This window comes from Vitis vinifera, chromosome 18 (assembly GCF_030704535.1).
Source record: "Vitis vinifera cultivar Pinot Noir 40024 chromosome 18, ASM3070453v1".
Classification (NCBI taxonomy): domain Eukaryota; kingdom Viridiplantae; phylum Streptophyta; class Magnoliopsida; order Vitales; family Vitaceae; genus Vitis; species Vitis vinifera.
Window position 1 is genome coordinate 34,263,148 of NC_081822.1, and position 26,068 is coordinate 34,289,215.

At 32.9% G+C, this 26,068-nt stretch overlaps 1 protein-coding gene across 15 annotated transcripts; it reads left to right on the forward strand.

Moving 5' to 3' along the window:
- Positions 1-1,779: 1,779 nt before the first annotated feature.
- On the forward strand, positions 1,780-25,960 carry LOC132253206 (uncharacterized). Of its 15 annotated transcripts, none has more exons than XM_059734769.1 (18): positions 1,780-2,125; positions 3,260-3,363; positions 3,565-3,705; positions 4,301-4,381; positions 4,468-4,532; positions 19,643-19,890; positions 19,982-20,194; positions 20,260-20,352; positions 20,451-20,564; positions 20,663-21,040; positions 21,561-21,785; positions 21,901-22,148; positions 22,261-22,440; positions 22,541-22,645; positions 22,714-22,783; positions 22,944-23,036; positions 23,132-23,229; positions 23,359-23,452. In XM_059734769.1, exons 6-17 carry the CDS (start codon positions 19,681-19,683, stop codon positions 23,225-23,227), a joined length of 2,025 nt encoding a protein of 674 aa, XP_059590752.1. In that variant the 5' UTR covers positions 1,780-2,125; positions 3,260-3,363; positions 3,565-3,705; positions 4,301-4,381; positions 4,468-4,532; positions 19,643-19,680; the 3' UTR covers positions 23,228-23,229; positions 23,359-23,452. The 15 variants fall into 15 exon arrangements, 12 of the variants coding, with proteins under 12 accessions (XP_059590752.1, XP_059590749.1, XP_059590750.1 ...); XM_059734764.1 differs by having other exon boundaries at positions 1,781-2,125; positions 19,632-19,890; XM_059734762.1 differs by lacking the exon at positions 3,565-3,705 and having other exon boundaries at positions 1,783-1,979; positions 2,066-2,125; positions 3,260-3,344; positions 19,632-19,890.
- Positions 25,961-26,068: the final 108 nt, after the last annotated feature.

A 26,068-nucleotide genomic window follows, 5' to 3' on the forward strand; every position in this document is an offset into this window, starting at 1 on the left:
CCAGAGCCATTACTGTCATCTTGTTTAGGCTTCCAGAGCCATTACTGTCATCTTGTTTAGGGCATCCCCCTACTGTCATCTTGTTTAGGCTTCCAGAGCCTTTATTCTTCCAGTTTAGCTTTTAGAGTTAGTTTTTTTGGGTTGGCTTCCAGAGCCTTTATTATTCCAGTTTAGCTTTTAGAGTTAGTTTTTTTAGGTTGGCTTCCAGAGCCTTTATTCTTCCAGTTTAGCTTTTAGAGTTAGCTTTTTGGGTTGGCTTCCAGAGCTGTTATTTTCTAGTTTAGCGTTTAGAGTTTAGCTTTTTAATTTGGCTTCCAGAGCTATTATTTTCTCAGTTGAGCATTTAGAGTTAGTTTTTTGGTTTGGCTTCCAAAGCCATTATTCTTCTAGTCTAGTGTTTAGAGTTAGTTTTTTTGGTTTAGGCTTCCAGAGCTATTATTTTCTCAGTTTAGTGTTTAGAGTTAGTTTCTTGTTTAGGCTTCCAGAGCTTTTTTTTTTTTTCTCAGTTTAGTGTTTAGAGTTAGTTTCTTGTTTAGGCTTCCAGAGCTATTATTTTCTTAGTTTAGTGTTTAGAGTTAGCTTCTTGTTTAGGCTTACAGAGCTATTATTTTCTCAGTTTAGCATTTAGAGTTAGTTTTTTTTTATTTGGCTTCCAGAGCTATTATTTTCTCAGTCTAGCATTTAGAGTTAGTTTTTTTGGGTTGGCTTCCAGAACCTTTATTCTTCCAGTTTAGCTTTTAGAGTTAGCTTTTTGGTTGGCTTCCAGAGCTGTTATTTTCTAGTTTAGCGTTTAGAGTTTTGTTTTTTGATTTGGCTTCCAGAGCTATTGTTTTCTCAGTCTAGCATTTAGAGTTAGTTTTTTTTTTGTTTGGCTTCCAGAGCCATTATTTTTCCAGTTTAGTGTTTAGAGTTAGCTTTTTGATTCGGCTTCCAGAGCCATTATTGTTGGTTTGTTTAGGGCATCCCCCTACCGTTAGTTTGTTGAGGGAATCCCCATTCTTTCAGCTATCACCACCGTAGATTTTCATCTATGGGCATTTTTATTGTATCACCATCGTAGGTCTTTACCTATGGGCCTTCTAGTTTAGCTTTTAGAGTTAGTTTTTTTTTTTGTTTGGCTTCCAGAGCTGTTATTTTCTAGTTTAGCGTTTAGAGTTAGCTTTTTGGTTTGGCTTCCAGAGCCGTTGTTTTTCTCAGTTTAGCGTTTAGAGTCAGTCCCGTCATTCAGAGTCACAGCTCCCAGCATTCATATTCATTGGCATTGCACATCTTACCCTCATGGTTTTGCACTTATTCTCACTCTCCTCACGTCATTACCCTGTGCTTATCTCATATTCATCTCGTAGTCCACATAGGGCAGTCTCCTTTGGACACGTTCTTGTTCGTACTCTAGGGTGGTTCAACCGTTACTCATCTTCGACATCGATCTTCGGGTCACTTTTGGAGACATCTTAGAGGGAGCTTGGATCCTTAGTGTGGCCGTAGAGGCATTTTGAGACATCATTTTGTTTTAGGATCAGAGCCTTTGTGTTAGTCTGTCAGCCTGAGCGAATTCGTGTTTTCACTACTACAAAAAACACAATTTATGGCGCTTGATTCTTTGGCGCTTTCAAATAAGCGTCATTACTTGGCTTTTAGAGTGGCAGTTGAGTAAATAAGTGGTCGAAGTTGGCGCTTAAAAGGAAAATTTTAGACCATGGCGCTTTATGCTGAAGGATGATGGTGCTTCTTATAGCACGATGTTTTATATAAGCGTTTTCATTTATCAATTTTTACCTTGGCGCTCTATAAAAGTGACATTAAAATAACACCTTTATATATGGCTCAAAAATTTCCCATTCTTACCCACGACCTCATAGTGCCAAACATTCCCTCCATTTTCGCAAAACCCCGACAAACCCTAGAAGCCCAGTTAACCGTAATCAACGTCGATCAATGACTCCAGATGAGGCTCTTGACATTGGAGATCTAGCTAGACGGTGTGTTTCCAAGCCTTAGTGTGAGATCTTAAGTATTAAAAATTGGAGATCATTTTTGAATCTCCATTTTGTGACTCTCATAACAGAGAATAAGCACTGAAACTCCATTCTTCTCTTACAAATTCCACCAACGAGCGACAAATCAGGTGATTCTCCACTCTTTCAACTCCATATTCATCATTTATTGCAAGTGTTCTGATGTTGGTCGAGTTTCAAATCGTGCCCTAATTTTATGGGCTGTAGTGGAGAAGAAACACGGTTCGTGGTACATGCTCTGTTCTACTCTGTTCTTGATTTGTTGATTAGGCATGAAATATGGGTTTTGTTCATTTTGATTTACCCATTTGTGCCCTGATCTGGTCACATTTTTTTACTTTTCTTGTGGCTGGTAGTGGAGAGTTCCAGCTGTGTGTTTTCTCCACCCTCAAAGACATCCTCCTTCTCGGTTGTGTCTTCTCACCCCTTATCTTTCCAATTTTTTTTTTTTTTTATTCCCATCTCCTTCTGTGCATGTTGAATGTCCCTTTTAAAATAAATTCCTCCACTCTCCAAAACCACCAGCCCCCATTTTCCATTGCAATTGGTGGCTGTGTCAATTGGTAACTGTGTGTGCATGTGCAATGAATGTACGTGAGAGACAAAACAAGTTCTACTGTTATATTTTTTTGGTCAATCGAGCATAAAAAAAATTCATAGGAATTGTTTTAATTCATATGTGATTCTTTATGATTAGTTTTTTTGAGAATTTGTACTGCTCCCGATTTTTTTTTTCAATGTATTTGTCCATTCTTGATTCATTCATTATTCTTTTATGGTTCTTGAAGAATTAGGCTGCATTTGGTTGGGTAGAATTGGATTTGGTTCAAAGTTCAATTTTTACGGAACTGGAGAACCAACTTTTATCTTGGAGTTGCTTACTTGTTCTTGAGGAATTTGGGTTTATGGCTTTTAAATTCAACTAGAAATCCAGTTGGTATAGAAAACAACCAAACGGTGGACTTGACACTGGGGCATCCACCACAAAAGGGGAAAATTATCAATTCCAAGGCTGCAAATTCTATACAACCAAATTCATCTTTTATGCTTTAATTTCTTTTTCTTTTTCCCTATAATTGGTTTTAGGAAATTTTGAGGGAAAATGTGAGGAAAATTATCATACGGTGCTAATGAGATGATGTCTTTTTATTTTTTCAATTACAGTCAGTTCACATGAGGAATTACGAAATAATTAATTTTTCCTGTCATGACACAATATATTGTATCTTATTTCTTATGTTCAGGATTCTATTTCAGTTGAAAAGGAGGTTAGCATCAGCAAGAGCATTTTAGCTTGTCCTATTTGTTATCAACCATTCACATGGAATGGTAATCTAGGTTTATCAATGTAAGCCATATCTATTATTGCCTTAAAATGAAGACATGTCTTTATTTTTCTGATAATTCTTCTACACCCTCCACCTTTTATATGCTAATTGATATTCTGTCATGTCCTTTTAAATTACCTTTTGATTTATTCTTTGTCAAGTTACAAGCTAGTCATTCTCATTTACTTAGTTTAATGTTTATATTGGATGGTTATGGACAGAGAATCTATGTGAGGGTCTAGTTTCCACTATAGTTCTTGTAAGAAGGCATGCTTTGGTAATGAAACACATCTTGACCTGACAGTAGCCAGTGGGGCCAAGGAGTATGATGAATCCATGCCAGCTGCAACAGAGATATTTAAGTACTAAGAAATTTTTTAAATAGCAATCAAACACGTTTCTATGAAAGGATGGAGTGGGTTGGTGGATCATATAGAGGATAAAGGGTCAAATGTCCATCTATGTGACACCTATTTAGTTTATGCTTTTAGGAAGTATATTTTGAATTTATGTATAGTATTGCTGGTTGCATTTGGAAGCAATTTCAAGGAAAAATGACTCATAATGGCTGCTGGAGATTTTTGCTTGTGCGTTTGGTGATGACTGGTCTCACTTTTCCTTTCCTTCTTATGGTGCTCTTTTTAAAAAAACCAATGTATGAGGCCCTTTTGGTTACTGAAGGCTGATCCAAGTTGAAAATGTGCAGCTCAATGTAGCAATTCTCTTTCTTGGGAATTTTCTTTCAAACAAAAATACTGCATATTTCTAAGCATTTGCTTTTGTGCCCGTGTATGCGAGAGAAAGAGAGCATGTTCCACTAAGATCTCTTTTGGGTGATACATAGACAATATTGGGAATTTAGATGGATGGTTCAAACTATGATACGCTGACCTTTTTCTTTATTCAGTAATTACATTTTTATGTAGTCTGATGCATTTAGTTTATCATAATCTGTAGGTGCATGACCTTTTGACCCTATACAATGAAATTGATGTCCCTCCAAAGTGTTTGTTATTTAAAATTCCTTCAACTTGGCAAGTGAGTATCTGAATTTAGTGCTTGGTATATAGAAGCTAATAACTTTCATCCCACTATGGTCCCTTAATAGTTGGTTTTCAATTCAGGGAATAGAGGCCTCAAGGTTGCTGGAATCTGAGGGCATACAGACACATTTGACTTTTGTTTACAGGTTAGTTTTTCAAGACAGATTATCCATTCTATTACCCAAACCTTGGTTTATAATATGCAAAAAGTAATTGTGTGTAAGATGAAATAACTCAAGGCTAGTTTGAAATTCCACTTTGAAAATCAAGTGATGGTTAAATTGTTTCTCATGATTTGGCAAATCAAAAGGTTTTCCTATGCATTCATCACTAAATATTTCTTGATACAAATACACCAACTACTAGGTAGCTGCCAAGAAGCACAAGCACCATTGTATCTCCATGCCTTGATTCCTCATAGTCCCTCCTATGACACTCAAAGAGACCCATGCATTGCTTTGTCCTAAATGAGCCATGAAAAGCATAATGGTGGTGTATCCATTATATCCACATTGGATCACTATGAATATGCCATGACAGAAACTGTGAATATGCCATGATAGAAACCTTAACCATGAAATGAGGTTGATACTAATATGTTATTCAGCACTTAGGAGGAGTTAAGAGCTACAATTGATATTCTTTGCCTTTTTCCTTGTTATATCTCTCATTCTTATTTTGATTTACTGTAAACAACAACCAACTTCCATATTTGTTTCCCTTTTATACATGTACATGTACAGTGAATCTCATCTTAAAACCTTATGGCTAATCATTTGATGACTTGATCTTTAAAATTTAATATCTCCATTTAAAAAAATAATAATTTTCCACTAAATAAATAAATAAATAAATTAAATAATAATAATAATGATAACAATAAAGCTAATTATCTTTTTCTTTTATTAAAAAATAAAATATTCCGGCATCAAATTTTCAATCTTTTATTAAAAAATTGATTTTATTAAAATAAAAATAAAAATCTCTTTTTTTTCAAAAAATTATCTTATTTTCCAATCTAAACACTTAATATTTTATTTTCAAAAAAAAACATTCAAGCGTGAACTCCTACGTTTAAAAAATATCCTAATTTTTTGATTTAAAACTTTATCTCTCTAATAAAAAAATGATTTTTCAATAAATAATAATAATAATAATAATAACAATGAAGCTAATTCTCCCTTTTTTTTATTAAAAAAATAAAACATTCTGGCATCAATTTTTCAATCTTTTATTAAAAAATTGATTTTATTAAAAAAATAAAAATCTCATTTTTTATTAAAAAAAATTCTGATTTTCCAATCTAAAAACTTAAATTTTTTATTTTCCAAAAAAATAACATTTAAGTGTCAACTCCTCCGTTTAAAAAATATCCTGATTTTTTTATTTAAAATCTCTCTAATAAAAAAAATAAATTTTCAATAAATAAATAAATAAATTAAATAATAATAATAATAATAATAATAATAATAACAATAATAACAATAAAGCTAATTCTCCTTTTTTTTTATTAAAAAAATAACATATTCCGGCATCAATTTTTCAATCTTTTATTAAAAAATTGATTTTATTAAAAAATAAAAAATAAAAATCTCCTTTTTTATTAAAAAAAAATCTGATTTTCCAATTTAAAAACTTAATCTTTTATTTTCCAAAAACAAAAAAAAACATTCAAGTGTCAACTCCTCCGTTTAAAAAAATCCTGATTTTTCGATTTAAAACTTAATCTCTCCAATAAAAAAAATAATTTTTCAATAAAAAAATAAATAAATAATAATAATAATAATAATAATAACAATAAAGCTAATTCTATTTTTTTTTTTAAAAAATAAAATATTCCGGTATCAATTTTTCAATCTTTTATTAAAAAAACTAAAAAAAATCTTCTTTTTTATTAAAAAAAATCTTCTTTTTTATTAAAAAAAAATTCTGATTTTCCAATCTAAAAACTTAATCTTTTATTTTTTTTAAAAAAACATTCAAGTGTCAACTCCTCCATTTTAAAAATATCCTGATTTTTCAATTTAAAACTTAATCTCTCCAATAAAAAAAATGATTTTGCAATAAATAAATAATAATAATAATAATAATAATAATAATAACAATAAAGTTAATTCTCTTTTTTTTATTAAAAACATAAAATATTATGGCATCAATTTTTCAATATTTTATTACAAAATTAATTTTATTAAAAAAAAATAAAAATCTGATTTTCAAATCTAAAAACTTAATATTTTATTTTAAAAAAAAAACATTTAAGTGTCAACTCCTCCGTTTAAAAAGTATCCTGATTTTTTTTATTTAAAACTTAATCTCTCCATTTATTTTTATAATAAAAATAAAAATAAATAAATAAATTGAGGGTCATGCAAGTCATGCAACCATGCAAGTTACGTAAAGAATGCCTAAATGGTGACCTAAGTATGCTTACGGTGGGTCTAGGTGATCCAAAGTGTGCCTAGATTAAACTAATTGAGCCTAGATGGGTCAAATGTGCCTAAAAGGGTCTAAGAGTGTCCAAATGGGCTACTAAAACCAACAAATGGGTTATCAGTCATGACTTTTCCTTTGCATGCTTATCCACCTCCTCCTGAACCTTATATTCTATTATAAGTAGTGACATTCATATTACTAGTTTTCTAGGTGCAATTCATTTGCATGATCATGTCACCATGGTTTTCTTTTAGTTCTCTTATTATTTGTTTTGTAAGATAATTACTTATTGTGCATTTAAAATTGTCAAATCATATTAATTTGATTATATTTACTATGAACCCTTTTTGTAGAAGATGTTGGTCTAAGTTGTGAAAAGGTTCTTATGGCTCCATCTTAAATGTTATATATTTGAGATAAACATGATAGAATGAGAGTTATGTTGCTATGTTATAATAATTCAATAAATCATTATGATGTTTTAATTTTAATCAAACATGCATGCATGAAACCTTAGAGCTCCCATTCAAGTATCATTGGAAGACAAAAGGTTCTCTTATTACATAATAAAGACATTTAAGTTGTCAAATGGTGAAAATTGTCTATCTAGGCCATTTTCAAGTTGACAACTTTTAAATTTGTCTAGCTTGTGATAAAGTTCTTTTCTCTACAAATGATGCTTGAATTGTCCAATAGGACAGTATAGGAAAACATAATATCTATGAAGTTAATTCTTTGTTCTTAATTCAATTTTTAGAAAGTTTGGTAGTCTTTCCTCTTGTTCTCTGGGTGCATATTTGGACAAGGTTACATATTGTGCCTTGTCCATTTTGTGTACTTGGAGAACTATAGGAAAATGCTGCCGAAATTTCTTTAAAATTAAATTGAGTACAAGGCAATTGATACATAGGGATTATGTATTCCTATATGGGATAGGAACCACTACCTAATTAAGGATGTTGGAGATGTTAGAATGCATAAATCATGCATAAATCACTTGCTTGTACTCATCGAAAGCTTAGCCATATTAGTTCACTTTTTTAGTTCATGTTATCATTGTCTCCTCTAGGAGCAAATTCAATGAAATTGATGAAAGCTTTATCATTGAGTATCATCCTTCTACTTACCTTTCTTATTTTGTGCTTCATCTAACAAGTGAACTTTTAAGTCTCATTTTAAGTACTCTATCAAATTTTGATGGAGTAAACCCATTTTTTCCTATTAATTGAAACATTTGGAAACTTTTGTTGTTTTCCATAGTGATATTTATGTATTAGTTGGTATTATCTCAATTATTACTCTTTCATATGTCTATGTTTGATACTATTCAACAATCAAGATGATGTTAAGAAGATACTTAGATTTAAAAGAAATGATTTTCAACCCATAATTAAAAAGATATTTCCATCCATGTGTCTTGCTCATCTTGTGGCATTACAGAAATTATGTGATTTAGTATTTTTCAAACTTTTTAAAATTTCAAACTTGGTGTACTTGAGAATAGAACACAAGATTGAGAGTTACATCTAACTTTTGATTCCTATTCATGCACAAACCAAACATAATGATGGAATTCAGATCCATTTTTTATTCTAATTTTTTAATAACCTAATATACTAATTATATTTGTTGTCATATTGCTTATAGTTAGATGACTTACACATTATTGTTTTTTGGATTGGTAAAAGTATTTGTGACAATGTTTGAAATTTGAAATTGGTGGATCATATATTTTGAGGTTATTAATAGGATAGTTATTAATAACTTTAGTGGTTGGTGGTATCTAGGAGCTTTGTTTCTCTGTTGTACATCAAATGGATCGCTCTTGGATGACAAAGGATAGGAGATCAAAGGATTATGCGGATGGGGTAGAAAGCTTTCTCGCATTCGCATTAAAACATTCTGCATATAAAAACTCCATTAAATGCCCATGCCTTCAATGTGGTAATATGATATTCCATACTTCTCAAAAAATTAGAGAGCATTTATTTTTCTATGGAATTGATCAGAGTTATCATACATGGTATTGGCATGGAGATGCCGCTCCAAGTGGACCACCAACTAGTCGGGCAGAATGTCATCATACGGTTCAATTTACTGATGTGGATAGTACAGTAGAAATGGTTCAGCTGCACATGATGATTGTAAGAATGACCCAGAATTTTATGAAACATTGCTTGAAGATGCCCAAAAACCTTTATATCCTGGTTGTAGAAACTTTACAAAGTTGTCTGCATTGGTGAAATTATACAACCTGAAAGCACGGTATGGATGGTCTGATAAAAGTTTTTCAGAGCTTTTAGGAATTGTTTGAGATATGTTACCTCTAAACAATGAGTTACCCTTGTCTATGTATGAAGCAAAAAAGACATTGAATGCATTGGGAATGGAATATGAGAAAATACATGTTTGTCCGAATGATTGCATATTGTATAGGAATGATTTGAAGGATGCATCTTCATGTCCAACTTGTGGAACTTCACGATGGAAGTTAGATAGAACAAAAACTAAAAAGAGGAAGGGAGTCCCTGCAAAAGTAATGTGGTATTTTCCTCCTATTCCAAGATTTAGAAGATTGTTTCGGTCCCCAACAGTTGCAAAATACCTCATATGGCATGCCCAAGAAAGAGAATTTGATGGAAAATTACGTCATCCATCTGACTCCCCATCATGGAAACTAGTCAATCACAGATGGCCTGATTTTGCTTCAAAACCTAGAAACCTTAGACTTGCTATTTCAGCAGATGGTATAAATCCTCACAGTTCAATGAGTAGTAGACACAGTTGTTGGCCTATTATAATGGTAATTTATAACCTTCCTCCCTGGTTATGCATGAAAAGGAAGTTTATGATGTTGTCTTTGTTAATATCGGGTCCACGACAACCTGGAAATGACATTGATGTTTATTTAGCACCATTTTTGGATGACCTAAAATTGTTGTGGGAGGTGGGGGTTGAATCTTATGATGCACATCAACAAGAGTTGTTTACATTAAGAGCTGTTCTACTGTGGACAATCAATGATTTTCCTGCGTATGGAAACTGATTACTACCAAAAAGTGCTATTTTGTAGACCTAATAATAATGGTTTTAAGCACCTTTGAGTAGTAATCATATTCATTTAACCCAATTAATTCATTAAGGTCCTTAGTAATTGGTTTTAACCATTTTGTGGCAAGTTTACATGTTTTTATCAGCTTATGAATCGATTCAAGCATGCCAATTGATGGAGGAGCTACTTGGGCGAGTTAAGCAAGGATTTTGTACGTTTATAGGCTTGAATTTCAAGTGGAAACACGAGCACAAGCAATGGAGAAGAGGAAAACAGAGTGAAGAAAACAGAGTGAAGAAAACAGCTGCAGTCTTCCTTTGAACTTTTGGAGCACTTCTCGAAGTCCATTTTTTGCATGCTATATATCATTTGAAAGCTTAGGAAGTCAAAAATCCAACGCTTCAAACCGTGTATGATTTGGAGCTGAAATGAGGAAGATATGGCTTTTGGAAGGCAACTGCATCATGTCAAATGACCAATTTCGCAAGGAGATTTTCTTCATGGTGCGAAATTTTGCCATTTCGCAAGGGGATTTTCTTCATGGTGCGAAATTTTGCCATTTCGCAATGTGAATTTCACATTGCGAAAATTTCGCAAGGAGGATTTAGGCACATTGCGAAATTCCTTTGAATCCCCTGTTTTGAGACGTTGTTGATGTTATTCCACTACCGGTTCTCCAAGATATTTTGCTTGATTTTTAGCTTTGTAAATACCTATTTTACCCTTGTAATCAACCAATGAATAGGTTGTTTTTGTAATAGCTCTTGTAATTTAGCTTGTTATTGTCTTTAAATAGAGGTGAAGAGCCTCAGACAAGGATATAAAATCTTGTAACCTGTAACTTTATAAGTTATAAGTGCACTTTTGTTCAGAAGCTTCTTTTCTCTTTTCTTTCTCATTTTCTTAGTAGCCAAACACCCTTGGAGGATGAAATCCCCAAGGATGAGAGGCTAAAACCTTTTAGTTTCTTGAAGTAATGGATGCCATGTGAAGCTCCCGTGTCAGGATGGAGATTTCCAAGCCATGAATGTAAGTAGCTGAGCGTCATAAATGTTTTCATTCAAAGTAAAGCTTTTAATCCCTCTGACTTGCTTTGAATGGCCAATACTTGATAACCTTTTGGTCTCAGTGGATTCTTATTGTTAGATCCACTGATGTTCATTAGTTATCTCCTACGAGCCATTGTATTGCAAGTCGAGGAGATGACCTATATCATTAAAAGAGCATTTATGAGGTTCAACTACCCTTTTTGTAAGTTTTCAAGGACTAAAACTCAGTTGTTAAACTCATACCGGTTCGGGAAGTAAGCATCACCTTAGTTGCTTCCCCAACTCGAGGTGAAGAGTCCCAAAATCTCCATTTTTACACAGTGAGTTAAGCATGGCTATCCAAAGCTTTGAGAAACTTCTTTTTCCATCTTTTAACCTATTTTCATGTTGGTTTAGTTTACAACACCTTCATCTTTTTATGTTTTCATCTTAACCTAATTTTTATTAAGAAAAGTTCACTCCATCCTCCGAACTTCACTAGTTAAAGTAAAAACCCTTCCCAGTGTTCGATCCTAGAGCCATTATGCTACAGTAGCTTTGCTACTTTAGTGTAAGGACCTTAGGTATAAATTTTGTTGATACCCTTACATGCCAAGCTACCAAGAGTCGGGTTATCAAATGGCGCCGTTGCCGGGGAAGGTGCTACTTCACTGTGAATATATCAGCCGGAGGTAACTTGTGAGACTTCTCATGAGTGAGGTGAATTCTATCTCATTTTCCTTTTACTAACTTTTTATTTTATTTTATTTTTCTTTGTTCATGTGTTAGTATATCTTTTATTTAGTTTTTAGTTAATCTTAATAATTTTTTTTTCTTTAGAATTTTATTTTCTTTTATTTTCTTTTGTTTTCTCTGTTTTTAATTCACAAATTGCTAGTTGTGCATGCCATATTGAATATGAGATAGCAGAGGAAGCCATGAACTTCAGTTATGTGGCTGAATTTTCAAGAGAATGGGGTGAACCAAATGCTAGAGATATGGGAAGAATGACGTCTCAACCTAAAGCTAAGGGTGAGATGTATATTTTGAATGATGGCATGGACATGAAGGCAAAGATTGCAGCTATGGAGAGGAGATTGGAAGAGCTAGAAAAGAACCAGATGCAAGAAGTGCAAGCCATCTCTCAGACACCATTGCAAGCTATGCTTTGTGCCATTTGTCAGTCTTTTGAGCACTTAGTGGAGGAGTGTCCTACCATTCCAGTGGTAAGGAAAATGTTTGGTGATTGCAACACCTACAATTCCAATTGGAGGAAACATCCAAAGTTCTCTTGGAAACCACAGCCACCTCAGTACCAGCAACCTGCTCAAGCACCACAGCAAGCCTTAAACCTTGAACAAGCTATGATGAATCTTAACAAAGTCATGGAAGATTTTGTTGAACCTCAGAAATCCATCAATGCTCAGCTCAGTCAAAAAATATCACTCCCTGACAGAGTAGAGAGTTCATTGAATAAAAAGATGGATGGAGTGCAACATGATCTATCTCAAAAGATAGATAATATCCAAGATTCAATCTTAAGGTTTTCCAACCTCAACACAATGCAAGAGAAAGAAAACTCTCCTTCTCAACCTCATCAAAATCAAAAGGGTATCCATGAAATGGAGGCTAAGGAGGGAGATAAAGAGGTTGATCTGCCCACATGCAAACTAGAGCATGAGGTAGAGAATGAAATAGAGAAAGAAAAGAGGGAGGAAATCAAAGGAAAGAAAAAGGGGAAAAGCATAGAGAAAGATGACTATATAGACGAAGAACCTCAGAAGATAGTCATCAAAGAAGAAATAATGAAGAAACAGATGCATCCATTTTTCCCCCAAGCTTTGTATGGCAAGATCATACAAAGCAAGTCTCAAGTGAGGGATGCCAATTTTGTTTGGGATCCAGGGGGAATTCAGCATGAAGTGGGTGTGTGAGTGAGGATGAGCTAAATAGTTCATCTTCTTTTTGGGGTACATGCTATCAGCTTCATTTAAATTCTATGCTTTCTTTAAATTTATGCATGTTTTAGTTTGAATTCTTAGCTTTAATTTAGTTTTAATATGGTTTTAAGATGAGTTTTGAAGTGTTCATGCAGGTACGATGCTTGCAAAAATCGAAATGGAGGTGAAACAAAGGAAACAGGGGAGCCAAAATGCATAAGCAAAGCTCTCAGTGGAATTTCGCACCATGAACACACTCAGTGCGAATTTTTCGCACAGTGACAGTGCATGGTGCGAAAAGGAATTTCTATACATTTTGGAAAGCCAAGCCTCCCGGGATGCTATCTTTGCACCTCAATTACCAGTGCGAAAACTTTCGCACCTTGTTTATCTTGGTGCGAAATGATTTTCAAGCTAATTTCTAAAAACAAAGCTCTCGGAAAGGCCTTTTTCTTGAATTCCATGTTTTTCCAAGTTTAAAAATTCATGAATGCATTTCCAAACCTTTTGTTTTCAAATCCAAACCCAATTTTAGAAATCCCATCCATCCAAAACTTTTTAAAAATCAATTTTCAAAACCATTCCATGCATGGCCGTCCACTTTGATTTTCATTTTCCATCATTTAATTTTGTTTTTCATCATTTAAAAACTACCCAAACACCTCAGGAATCTTGTTTAGAGCCTAACCATACCTTTTAAAAAACCATTTTTGAATTTTTTCCCAAAACTTGGAAAACACACAGTCGGGCTTCAAAGGAGGTGAACAGTGACTGTGCCAATTTTGGCACTCACTGTTCACTCCTCCTTTGTTTTCCCCTGTTTTAGCCAAAAATCTCCAATTTTAACACCCCTGCAAGCTACATTCAAATGTCATTGCAACTTATATGAATATACCATCATGGCATGGACCCTTTGAGTCTTGTCCTCAGCTGCTCAAAGTGGGGCCCACTCATCATTTTTGTAAATATTTAGTATAAATTCCTCTCTCATTCAATTTTTGAATTTTGAAACAGGTGTTCAACCTTCTCAACTCCAAGTCCACATCACATGAGGTACCACTTCCTTCCTCCTTATTTTCGATTCAAACATTGAGGACAATGTTCATCTCGGTTGGGGGGAGAGATGAGGAAGTAAGTATTAGTTTAAATTTTTATCATACTTAGTTAAATTAGCTACTTTTTTAAATTTTTAAAATTTTTGCTTTAAACTCCATGGATATTAAGGATTAACTCTCAAAATTAAATGAGAGAAGTCGAGTTTCAACTTGATTACATGAGTCTTAGAGTTTGTATTATGCTCTTCTAAAAGTTGATGAATGGTTGAAGCTCCCATTGCATGCAAACTTATCTCTTCCACCTTAAGCTATTCGCACACACATACATTAGATTCCGATTATAAGATGTGAAACTATCTCACCCTCTAAGCTTGAGAAATCATAATTTGTCACCTTTAACCTCTCTTTAATAGTGTTGGGACACCTCATAAAGACCAATGAGTCTTTGAAAAAATAGAAAAAGAAAAAGAAAAAGAAAAAAAAAAAAAGAATAAACTTCTTTTCTTGCCTTGAAACCTGAGCATGGTCCGAAGGGGTGGCGAAAGCCTTTAAAGCCTGGTGCCCTAAGCCTTTATTGGTTGGGAGTCACCGATCCTCTGCTTGTTACATGGGTGAATTGGTTAAGTTTAGTAAGTGAAAAGAATTGTGAATAAGAGGTGCGTTCCTAGCCTATCAAGAGATGGTTAATTTTGCTAAGCTTAAAGAAAGACTTAGGTTGGGGGGAGATGATAGTTATCCATACTATACTCGGAAGCTAATCACATTAACACTTAGCTTGTAGTGGAAGAATTTGATTTGGATCTTTTGAGAGTGGAAATTCTTTTGATGCTTAAACTTGCATAATATCCATTCTTTGTACTCTATGATCAAGTGAATGCTTTGACAACTCTTATTATAGGTTGAGTTTCACATCTTTATTGATCCATGGATGTCCATCATGCCACTCATATCATTTTTTGGAGTGATTTGCATGATCCCTTTTATGTATATTATTATAGTTTACTTAGTTTTTATCTCCTCCATTGCTAAGGGACTAGCAATGAGTCGGTTGGGGGGTGTGATTACTACCAAAAAGTGCTATTTTGTAGACCTAATAATAATGGTTTTAAGCACCTTTGAGTAGTAATCATATTCATTTAACCCAATTAATTCATTAAGGTCCTTAGTAATTGGTTTTAACCATTTTGTGGCAAGTTTACATGTTTTTATCAGCTTATGAATCGATTCAAGCATGCCAATTGATGGAGGAGCTACTTGGGCGAGTTAAGCAAGGATTTTGTACGTTTATAGGCTTGAATTTCAAGTGGAAACACGAGCACAAGCAATGGAGAAGAGGAAAACAGAGTGAAGAAAACAGCTGCAGTCTTCCTTTGAACTTTTGGAGCACTTCCCGAAGTCCATTTTTTGCATGCTATATACCATTTGAAAGCTTAGGAAGTCAAGAATCCAACGCTTCAAACCGTGTATGATTTGGAGCTGAAATGAGGAAGATATGACTTTTGGAAGGCAACTGCATCATGTCAAATGACCAATTTCGCAAGGAGATTTTCTTCATGGTGCGAAATTTTGCCATTTCGCAAGGGGATTTTCTTCATGGTGCGAAATTTTGCCATTTCGCAATGTGAATTTCACATTGCGAAAATTTCGCAAGGAGGATTTAGGCACATTGCGAAATTCCTTTGAATCCCCTGTTTTGAGACGTTGTTGATGTTATTCCACTACCGGTTCTCCAAGATATTTTGCTTGATTTTTAGCTTTGTAAATACCTATTTTACCCTTGTAATCAACCAATGAATAGGTTGCTTTTGTAATAGCTCTTGTAATTTAGCTTGTTATTGTCTTTAAATAAAGGTGAAGAGCCTCAGACAAGGATATAAAATCTTGTAACCTGTAACTTTATAAGTTATAAGAGCACTTTTGTTCAGAAGCTTCTTTTCTCTTTTCTTTCTCATTTTCTTAGTAGCCAAACACCCTTGGAGGATGAAATCCCCAAGGATGAGAGGCTAAAACCTTTTAGTTTCTTGAAGTAATGGATGCCATGTGAAGCTCCCGTGTCAGGATGGAGATTTCCAAGCCATGAATGTAAGTAGCTGAGCGTCATAAATGTTTTCATTCAAAGTAAAGCTTTTAATCCCTCTGACTTGCTTTGAATGGCCAATACTTGATAACCTTTTGGTCTCAGTGGATTCTTATTGTTAGATCCACTGATGTTCATTAGTTATCTCCTACGAGCCATTGTATTGCAAGTCGAGGAGATGACCTATATCATTAAAAGAGCATTTATGAGGTTCAACTACCCTTTTTGTAAGTTTTCAAGGACTAAAACTCAGTTGTTAAACTCATACCGGTTCGGGAAGTAAGCATCACCTTAGTTGCTTCCCCAACTCGAGGTGAAGAGTCCCAAAATCTCCATTTTTACACAGTGAGTTAAGCATGGCTATCCAAAGCTTTGAGAAACTTCTTTTTCCATCTTTTAACCTATTTTCATGTTGGTTTAGTTTACAACACCTTCATCTTTTTATGTTTTCATCTTAACCTAATTTTTATTAAGAAAAGTTCACTCCATCCTCCGAACTTCACTAGTTAAAGTAAAAACCCTTCCCAGTGTTCGATCCTAGAGCCACTATGCTACAGTAGCTTTGCTACTTTAGTGTAAGGACCTTAGGTATAAATTTTGTTGATACCCTTACATGCCAAGCTACCAAGAGTCGGGTTATCAGAAACTTATCTGGTTGCACAGTTAAATGATATTTTGCATGCCCCATATGTGGGGAAGATACCTACTCTCATAGATTGAAGCATGGGAAAAAGAACTCATATACAGGTCATAGACGATTTCTTCCTTGCAATCATCCTTTTAGGAAACAAAAAAAGCATTTAATGGGGAACAAGAGTTTCGGTCACCTTTGCAACCATTGAGTGGAGAGGAAATTCTAAGGAAAATTGATGTCATTTGTAATTCATGGGGAAAAAATAAGATGACTCAAGGTAAGTTGAATGTCAAAACTAGAAATTGTTGGAAGAAAAAGTCTATATTCTTTGATCTTGAGTATTGGAAATACCTACATGTTCGTCATAACTTGGATGTAATGCATATAGAGAAAAATGTTTGTGAAAGCATCATCAGTACCTTACTTAACATTCCAGGTAAGACAAAGGATGGACTTAATTCTCGTTTAGACCTTCTGGAGATGGGCTTAAGGTGTGAATTAGGGCCAAGGTTTGAATCAAATCGAACTTACCTCTCACTTACATGTTACACACTATCTAAAGTGGAGAAGAAGCTTTTTTGCCAAACTTTATCACAATTAAAGGTTCCTAAAGGTTATTGCTCTAACATGAGAAACCTTGTGTCAATGGAAGACTTGAAGCTTTATGGTTTTAAATCCCATGACTATCATGCATTAATGCAACAGTTATTGCTAGTGTCATTACGATCAGTTTTACCAAAGCATGTAAGACATGCTATTTGTAGATTGAGTTTTTTTTTCAATGCTCTTTGTAGCAAAGTGGTTGATGTGCCTGCATTGGATAAGTTACAAAATGATGTAGTGGTGACATTATGCTTACTTGAGAAGTACTTCCCACCTTTCTTCTTCGATATCATGCTCCATCTTACTGTGCATCTTGTAAGAGAGGTCAGACTTTGTGGACCGGTTTACCTAAGGTGGATGTACCCTTTTGAAAGATTCATGAAAGTTTTGAAAGGGTATGTGCGAAATCGTAACCGACCCGAAGGTTGCATCGTCGAATGCTATATTGTGGAGGAAGCTATTGAATTTTGTACAGAGTACTTATCAAATGTAGATGCAATTGGGATTCCTATTAGTGTAAACATTAACCAAAAAATTGGGGCACCGATACCTGGAGGTCAAGTTGTGATCGTTGATTCTAATTTGTGGTTGCATGCACATCATTATGTTTTAGAGAATACAACTATTGTCCAACCTTATATCGAGTAAGAACTACTAACACTTAATATTTATTTGTTATACTTAAATTAACTACAGGACAAAAACTTTGAAATTTTTATAAATAATTGCATAGAGAGCACATGGAATGGTTGAAATTGAAAAATCCTCGTCAATCTAAAAGACAAAAGTGGCTCCAGAATGAACACATGCGAACATTTACTTATTGGTTTCGAAAAAAGGTATCAAATTGGTGCTCAAATTTGAACTATTCTTTTTACTAATGTTGAACATACATAGTAACTATTATTTATAATTGCAGATTGAAGTTGCAATTGGTAACAATGAACCTATATCTGAGACCCTTAAGTGGATAGCTCATGGTCCTAGCCACTATGTCTCGAAATATCATGGATATGTCATTAATGGATGTCGATACCATAGTAAGGAGCGTGATGACTTACGAGCTACCCAAAATAGCGGAGTTAGTATTATAGCTTCAACAATGCAAATTGCAAGTGCCAAGGATCAAAAGCCAGTGTTTGGTGAGCTTTGTTTCTACGGGATTATTAACGAGATCTAGGACCTTGATTATACCATGTTTAGGATACCAGTTTTCAAGTGTGATTGGATTGATAATAAGAATGGCATAAAAGTTGACGATCTTGGCTTTACATTAGTTGACTTTAATAAAATTGCTCATAAATCAGATCCTTTCATTTTGGCATCTCAAGCCAAGCAAGTATTTTATGTGCAAGACCAACTTGATCCAAGATATTCAGTTGTTTTGTCAACTCCTTAAAAAGATTTCTTGGATAAGGAAGAAAGTGATGACCTTGTGGACAATTCTATTGAACACCATCCCTTTATAGGGACATTGCCAGAAGTTGAAGCGTTTGATGCAATGGATGACTCAGATGCAATATGTATAAGAGGTGATTGTGAGGGGATTTGGATTGAGAACAAATCCTCTATGTAGCTGAATTGTAAACTTATAATAATGATGTAGAAATAAAGGATGCCGAGTGGGTTGCAGATCCCACAAAACAGGTAATTTTAATTCTTTTTGTTTCCAAAGAACATCAAGTTGATTGCCTAAGTTGATGCCATTTTGACATTATTATTACTATTATTTATTATTATTATTCTTATTATTATTTTGCTTCTACATTTGACATTTCTTGTTATTAAAATTTGATATACTAAAGCAAATATCAAGTATGATTCTTGTAAAATTCTTATATGTAAATTTTAGTTTTGATATGAACTAGTTAACAATTCAGTAAGTTAAATATGCAATTCTAAAAGGCTCTCATAGGAAAATTCAAAAGAAAATGACAATGGATTAGAAAAAAATAATAAGAGAAACACATACTAGAATATAAAAGTTCATAAAATAAAACAAATTTAAATTAAAATAAATCAAATGAGCAAGAAAGAGGGAGAAAAAATAGCTAAACTGAAATGTCAACTTCGTTATGTGATGAACCATTCCAAAAAAAAGGTCCATGAAATGTATGATCTAAATACATACAATTCACTAAAAAAAAGTATTTGAAACAACAAAAGGTCCAAATAATTGAAGCACACAACTAAATGAACTTAATTAAAGACTATCGTTGTCTCACTTTTATGGCACAAGTGAATAAGAAACTGAGAATAGATAAGGCCATTTCATTGGTGGCATTTCATTATGCAATGATGAGGGATTGTTTTGTCTAAAATTTTCTTTTTACAACTCTTCTCTAACACGGTTATATCTAATATAATGTTAACTAATCTTTATTAGTTTTGTTTTGTTTTGTTTTTTTGTTTTTTGTTACCAGAATGGATCCAGAGAAAGGAGAAAAAACCACAAAAAGGAAGTACAGAGGAATGACACGAAAGTCCATGATTACCAAGAACAGAAGCAAAGGGATCAAGTTGCAGGTTAAGTACAATCTTGATGGCATTTTCATAGGAGAATCAGCAGTTCATCTAACAAGCTATTTAGGCGTATTAGCACACACTATGGTGCCAATAAGATATCAAACGTGGCATGTTGTACCTAAACAGTTGAAGGATAAGTTATGGGATAGCATTGAGGTAACACATTCTTACCTACATCATCTTTATGCAAAACATCAATCATTCCTAACCATATTAAGTTACTAACATGTATACTATTAATGTGTAGGGTGCTTTTTCATTGAATCCCAAAAGTAGGAGGAATTGTATGCTAACCATTGGAAAATGTTTTCGATCATTTAAGAACATGCTAACAGTGAAGTACATTCTTCCTTTCAAAGACCAACCGGAGCTCCTCAAAAAACCGCCAATTCAATATATTTTTATTGAGGATGAAGATTGGAAAATGTTTGTTAAAGATCGATTGTCTGATAGATTTAAGGTATAATTACAACTCTTTACATATCTTGTATTCACATTCATTAATTATGCATTTTTAATTTATAGGAATATCGAGAAGTTCAAAAAGAAAGAAGAAAGAAACACATTTATAATCACCATCTAAGTAGGAAAGGAAATGCTGGTCTTGAGGAAGAGATGGTAAGTTTATACTAATTTATAGTTTATTTATTTATTTTATACATAATACATAATAGTGTTATATGCTTATTACATTATACATTGTCTCCTTTTAAAAGATGGTTGCAAGTGGGTCAACTGAAAGTATTGATCGAAGCATATTATGGAAGAAAGCAAGAGAAAAAAAAGATGGCACCTTTGATGAAGTGGCCATACCAGTGATTGAAAAAATAGTAAGTGGATATTTTCAACCTTAATTTCATTTATTTATAATAGCTAATTTATGATAACAAATTTATAATTGAACTTCATAATTAACATTTTTTTTAAGGATAAGTTGTTGAAAGAGTCTCAAGAGAATGGTAGGAGTGTCAATGGGAGTAATGATATACTTGTAGAAGCATTGGGTACTCCTGAGTATAGTGGTCGAGTTAGAGCCAAAGGGAAGCACCACATACCTCGTCAATATTTTAATAGTGCTGTAGATCGTGCTGTTAGGGATTTTATAGCAGCATCTAAAGAAGAGCAAAGAAACTTTCAAGCAGAAGTGCTAGCAAAACTGTCTCAAGTGGGAGTAGTCACTCCCCAATCTGATGTTAGCAGTTCGAACATGAAACAAAAACAGCTTCTCCTACTAGAAGTAGTGGAGAAGCCAATCCGTAGAGGTGAAGATGCAAGTCCACTAGTGCCAATAGAACCAAAGAACAAGGTATTTATCTAGTTAATTTGATGATAATTTTTGTTGTAATAGGAGATATAATTTAGGTAAATTTTTTTGTTTGAATTTAATTTAATTGTTGGTGGAACATATATGGTTTTCTTTTATGTGGTGCAATATAAGAAAATCAAAAAGTTGTCAAATTTTTTTTTAGCATTTTGGGCATTTACAAAATAGATAATATAATTTTGTTGTCTACATAATTAGATCATATGAGATTTTTATTTCATATATTATGAAACTTTTTAATGTTCAATAATTATTTTGATTGATTATGCATTACTAACCTCTTTTATTTTAAGAATAGCTATTCTTTATATAAACACATAATAATTTGCATGCCTTCATTTAATCTTTCCAATGTGATCTAAAATTACTTCATATCTCACATTTTTGCTTGTACCTTATAGATGGCTTTCAATATTAACCAATGTTATTTTGAAGATGTAGACTTGAAAGAATGAAATATAGAATATTGGCTCATATCTAATAATATAACTTCATTTTGTAGGTTAGAAAATGTGAGTTGGCTGTGGAGACCAAGGAAAATATAGTGGCCGGTGGCACAATTATACTTGAATGTGGTCCCAACTATCTAGTAGTTGTTGATGCTTCTTATGATTCAAGTGCACCCCTTCCCATTCCTATTCCTGGACAAACTACTACTGTTAGGGCTGCAATTGGTTACCAAGTTTTGTGGCCAGCTCATTTAGTCATCATTCATACTCTTATCTCGGTGAGTAAATTTATTTACCAAGCTTTATGATAACCTTAAATTTTATTTTATTTTTCATTTTTTTTGTATATTCAACTAGTTGATTTGATTTGTATCATGGTTCTTAATTGTATAGACATCCAAGAAAGGAAAGAAACAAAAAGAAAATGAAGTTGAAGTCAAATCTAAGGGTGAGAAAGCACAAGATATCAAGAATTTTGAGGCATTGGTTGGCCTCATGCTGAGTACCTCAAGAGTACATCCTGTTGACTTCCCAGATGATGTTTTTGGTGAGAGTTTCAAGACCTTCCTAATGAAAGAAGATATGGACATGATTATATCATCAAAAGAAGTGTCATCCAATTGTATCTTATACTACATCTGGTGAGGGATTTTATAATTTTTTTAATTACTCTTCACACTTTTTTTAGGTAAAAGGTTATTTGCTAATGACCTATAATGATTGTTGATAACTTATTATGTGGGATTTAATTAGGCACCTGCATAGAAAGTTGATTGATGGAAAGCAGGTTGAACAATATGTTTTTGTCAATCCAGCATTGGTTTCAAAAGCTGGAATGGGAGAGGGAAGTAAAGAAAACAGGTCAAGGGTCATTGCGGATCGACTAAGGAATGCAAAACATGCTGAATATATGCTTATTCCATACAATCCAGAGTAACCTTTTATCCCAAATCTCGATATATTGTATATAAGTTAGTTTGTGATGTATTAATTTGTGGATATTATATTACAATTTTTTTTCTTTTTTCTTTAGTTTCCACTGGGTCTTAGTGTCACTGGAGATGAAGAGAATGATTGCATATTACCTTGATCCAATGGCTTGTCAACCATGTGATGATCTTAGGGAGATAGTTAACATGTAAGTGTGTACTTCTCATATTTTAGTACAATGCATATTATCTATAGAACATCATTTCTTTTTTATAGGGCAATTAGAATCAACCCACCAGAAAAACAGAAAACATCAAAGAGAGAGCCGACTTGGGTGAAAGTGGTTGTAAGTACTTATTCCTTTAGATTAAAATATATTGTTTGACCACTTAATTCACTACACAAAATTAGGAAATGGGCGATGATTAATATGATGATCAGTTAGATACTAAAGAAGTAAGAACATCATGCTATGTTTGTTGTAATTGTTGATACTTTTGCCATAGTGTCCAAGACAACCAGGTAGTGTGGAATGTGGGTATTACGTGATGAGATACATGAAAGAAATCATTGCTAATCCAAACCAACTAACATCAAAGGTTTGTATGCAATGCAATTCATATGGTTGGTCATTTTTCTATAGCACTTGATTTTCCATTTCAACTTAGTGAAGATGTATGTTATTCCATTTCAGTTTAATGGGAGAAAAACATATAGTGAAATGGAAATTAATGAAGTTCGCTCAGATTGGGTTATGTTAATGACTCAATTAATCATTACTCATGTTTGAAGGTACCTTGTATGACCTATAGTCTAATATAACTTCATATTATTCTAAAGATCTAGTGAATATTTTGTTAATGTTAATTTTATAATTTATTCTTAGTCATGATTTGTTAATATATATCTTGGTACTCCTAGTTGGCAGTGTTTTCAATATGGATCATCCAATGGTTGCTCTATTTTGATGGATGTGTAATTGGCAAATTGAGAGGTGAAGCCTAGTAGACATGGTAGGTGTCACACCCTTTGTGTATTTCCTGTATACATCCTTATTAGTTGGATTTGTTGAAATCCTAGTGTTGTAATGGTACGAAAATTCATGCATTTTCAAACTATTTTTAGGAAAGTCTTTAGTCTCATTACATGTGCATGCATTAAGAATATGTCTATCCTAAAAAAAAAAACATTTTAGATCCTTAAGATCACTTGCTGTATAACTTTTTTCAATTTAAATTTGTAGAGGCCTCCTCCTAAACTAATGGGCTTAAAGTTTAAAATATCTTATACTTATATTTTCTTTGACATTAAAAAAATAGGAAATTAGATTAAGACTTCTTACAAATAAGCCTAAGGAAAAAAAAAAAAAAAACATCTCATTCTCTCTAAATAGGCCTCCAAAGCCTCGTTGTCTAAAATAGGGTATCAACTTGAATAATAGCTCCTCAATCTAAATGCAATTCTAAGGAAAGAAACTAGTCATTTTGATATAATAGTTTTTTCCTCCACCAAGGCCCTTTTAATTTTAGTTTGCTAATGACTGTTACAAAAATAAACCATTTGTCCATATCATGTAGTTTTTTGCTATATTTGGTGTTATTTTACTCTTTTAATCAATTAAGTATTGCCAATGTATTATTTTTCATGGATTCATAACATGTCAAGTTAAAATATCAATTTAATTATAATGTTTTACCTAAAATTAATTTTTCTTTATTCCTAGTTTCTTTATCTCAATTATTCTACTACCTTTGGCTACCAACCTTCTTTGAAATTAATGAGCTTATTGAATTTAATGTGTTAAAACTTTTAAGAATCTAATTTTGTTGCTAAATTGTTTATTGTATATTCTTCAGGTTGTACTGAAAGACATAGGTCATTCTCTTAAGTACGTCACTACTACTCTTGCTTATTCAGACCTAAACATGTTCAATGACATGAAGGACTCCCTGCAATAGTTGAAAATTTTCATAAAAGAATGTTGAGGTAAGATGCTTAGGTTATTGTTAGTTTTATGAATAAATTCCATGTTTACAAAATCATTTCATGTAAGTTTCATATTTAGGATGTTTACTTAGGATAATAGATATCCTCACATGATTAGATGTTAATGTACCCATGCAAGCTAGCTCTTCTCTTGACATTATACTTCATACCAACTACATTAATTGGTTAAATAGATAAAACCAATGAATTGTAAATTTCATCTATAATAGATATTAACAGTAGGAAGAACATAGATATTTTAACTTATAATTTCAGAATTTTTCAAACTTATAGTTTTTTCCTTTTAATTCCTTACTTGCTTTCTTTGCAAAACATCCAGTGTCTTGTAGGACCTATAAGAAGGATGAAAAGATGTTAATGGTTGAAGTTTCATGTATAAGATATAAATCATACCAAAATAGTCACTAAGATCAAGACTTTTCTTTTTTTGAGTTTTTTAAGAGTTAGAGACATTTGTTTATACATATAATTGATGACTTGTAAAGGCCAATTGGGTGGAAGGGCTAAAAGACCATCATATAATGGAGATAGTTGATGAACAATGGGTCATTTAGCTAATTGTAATTCATAGTAATGCCTAATTAGGGAGGAAGGCAACCACATGGATATACAATCTTCATTGATGAAGGGAAACCACCTAACCTAGTTATTTAATTGGTTTAATTCTATCCATAATAAGTTAGTCTAAGAAAATGATTAAGTGTATACATGCTTTAAATTTAAGACAAGACCCAATATGTTGATAGCGTATTTTGATAACCATAGGTGGAAGTCATCATCCATTCATGGTTACAACATGAATGATAACATGAGTTGAAAAAAATTAATTATTACATTCAACCCAAGTTAGATATACTTATAACATATTTTGATAACCATGGATGCAAGTCATCATTCACTCATGATTACAATATGAATGATAATATGAGTTGGACAAATTTAATTATTGCATTCAACCCAAGTTAGACAAAATCAAATATTGCATTTGGGAAAACACTAGAAAGTGGTTTATTGATTGCTTTCTTAAACACATAACAAGAGTTCAAGGAATATTTAGAAATTTGGTGTAACAAAATTATTGGGGTTTGTTTAGTTCTTCCAACATGTTAAAATTTATTGCAGTAGAAGAAATATATCTTGGAAATTTAAAAAATTGGTATATACACATTTCATTTATAGAGTTGTTTTTTTATTTTACTATTTGTCAATATTAGTTATATGTAACCTCTCAATTATTTTTGCAGGTTGAGCATCTAGAATGTGACTTGTAACCATCCTTATACATTTTGAAGAAAGATGATGTAGAACTAGATGCAGCAAAAGACTATGAACAACTCAAAGTTGAAAAAGAAGTTGTAAATTTTTTAGTTTTTTGAACAATTTCAACTAAATTTAATGCTAAGAAAATTCATATTTAATTATGTCTGTTTATTAGTAAATTTTAATAGTGAAAGAGAAACACCACAATTAGTACTTTTTCTCCTAGGACTTTCTTAAATTAACTTTTTATTACTCATTCATTGTTTGTGAAAAATTATAAAACAGGGCATAATTAGGACTTTTATGGGTTATTAAAATTTCGAATGAGATAAGATGACACTTTTTTAAAGCGTCATGCTTTGTT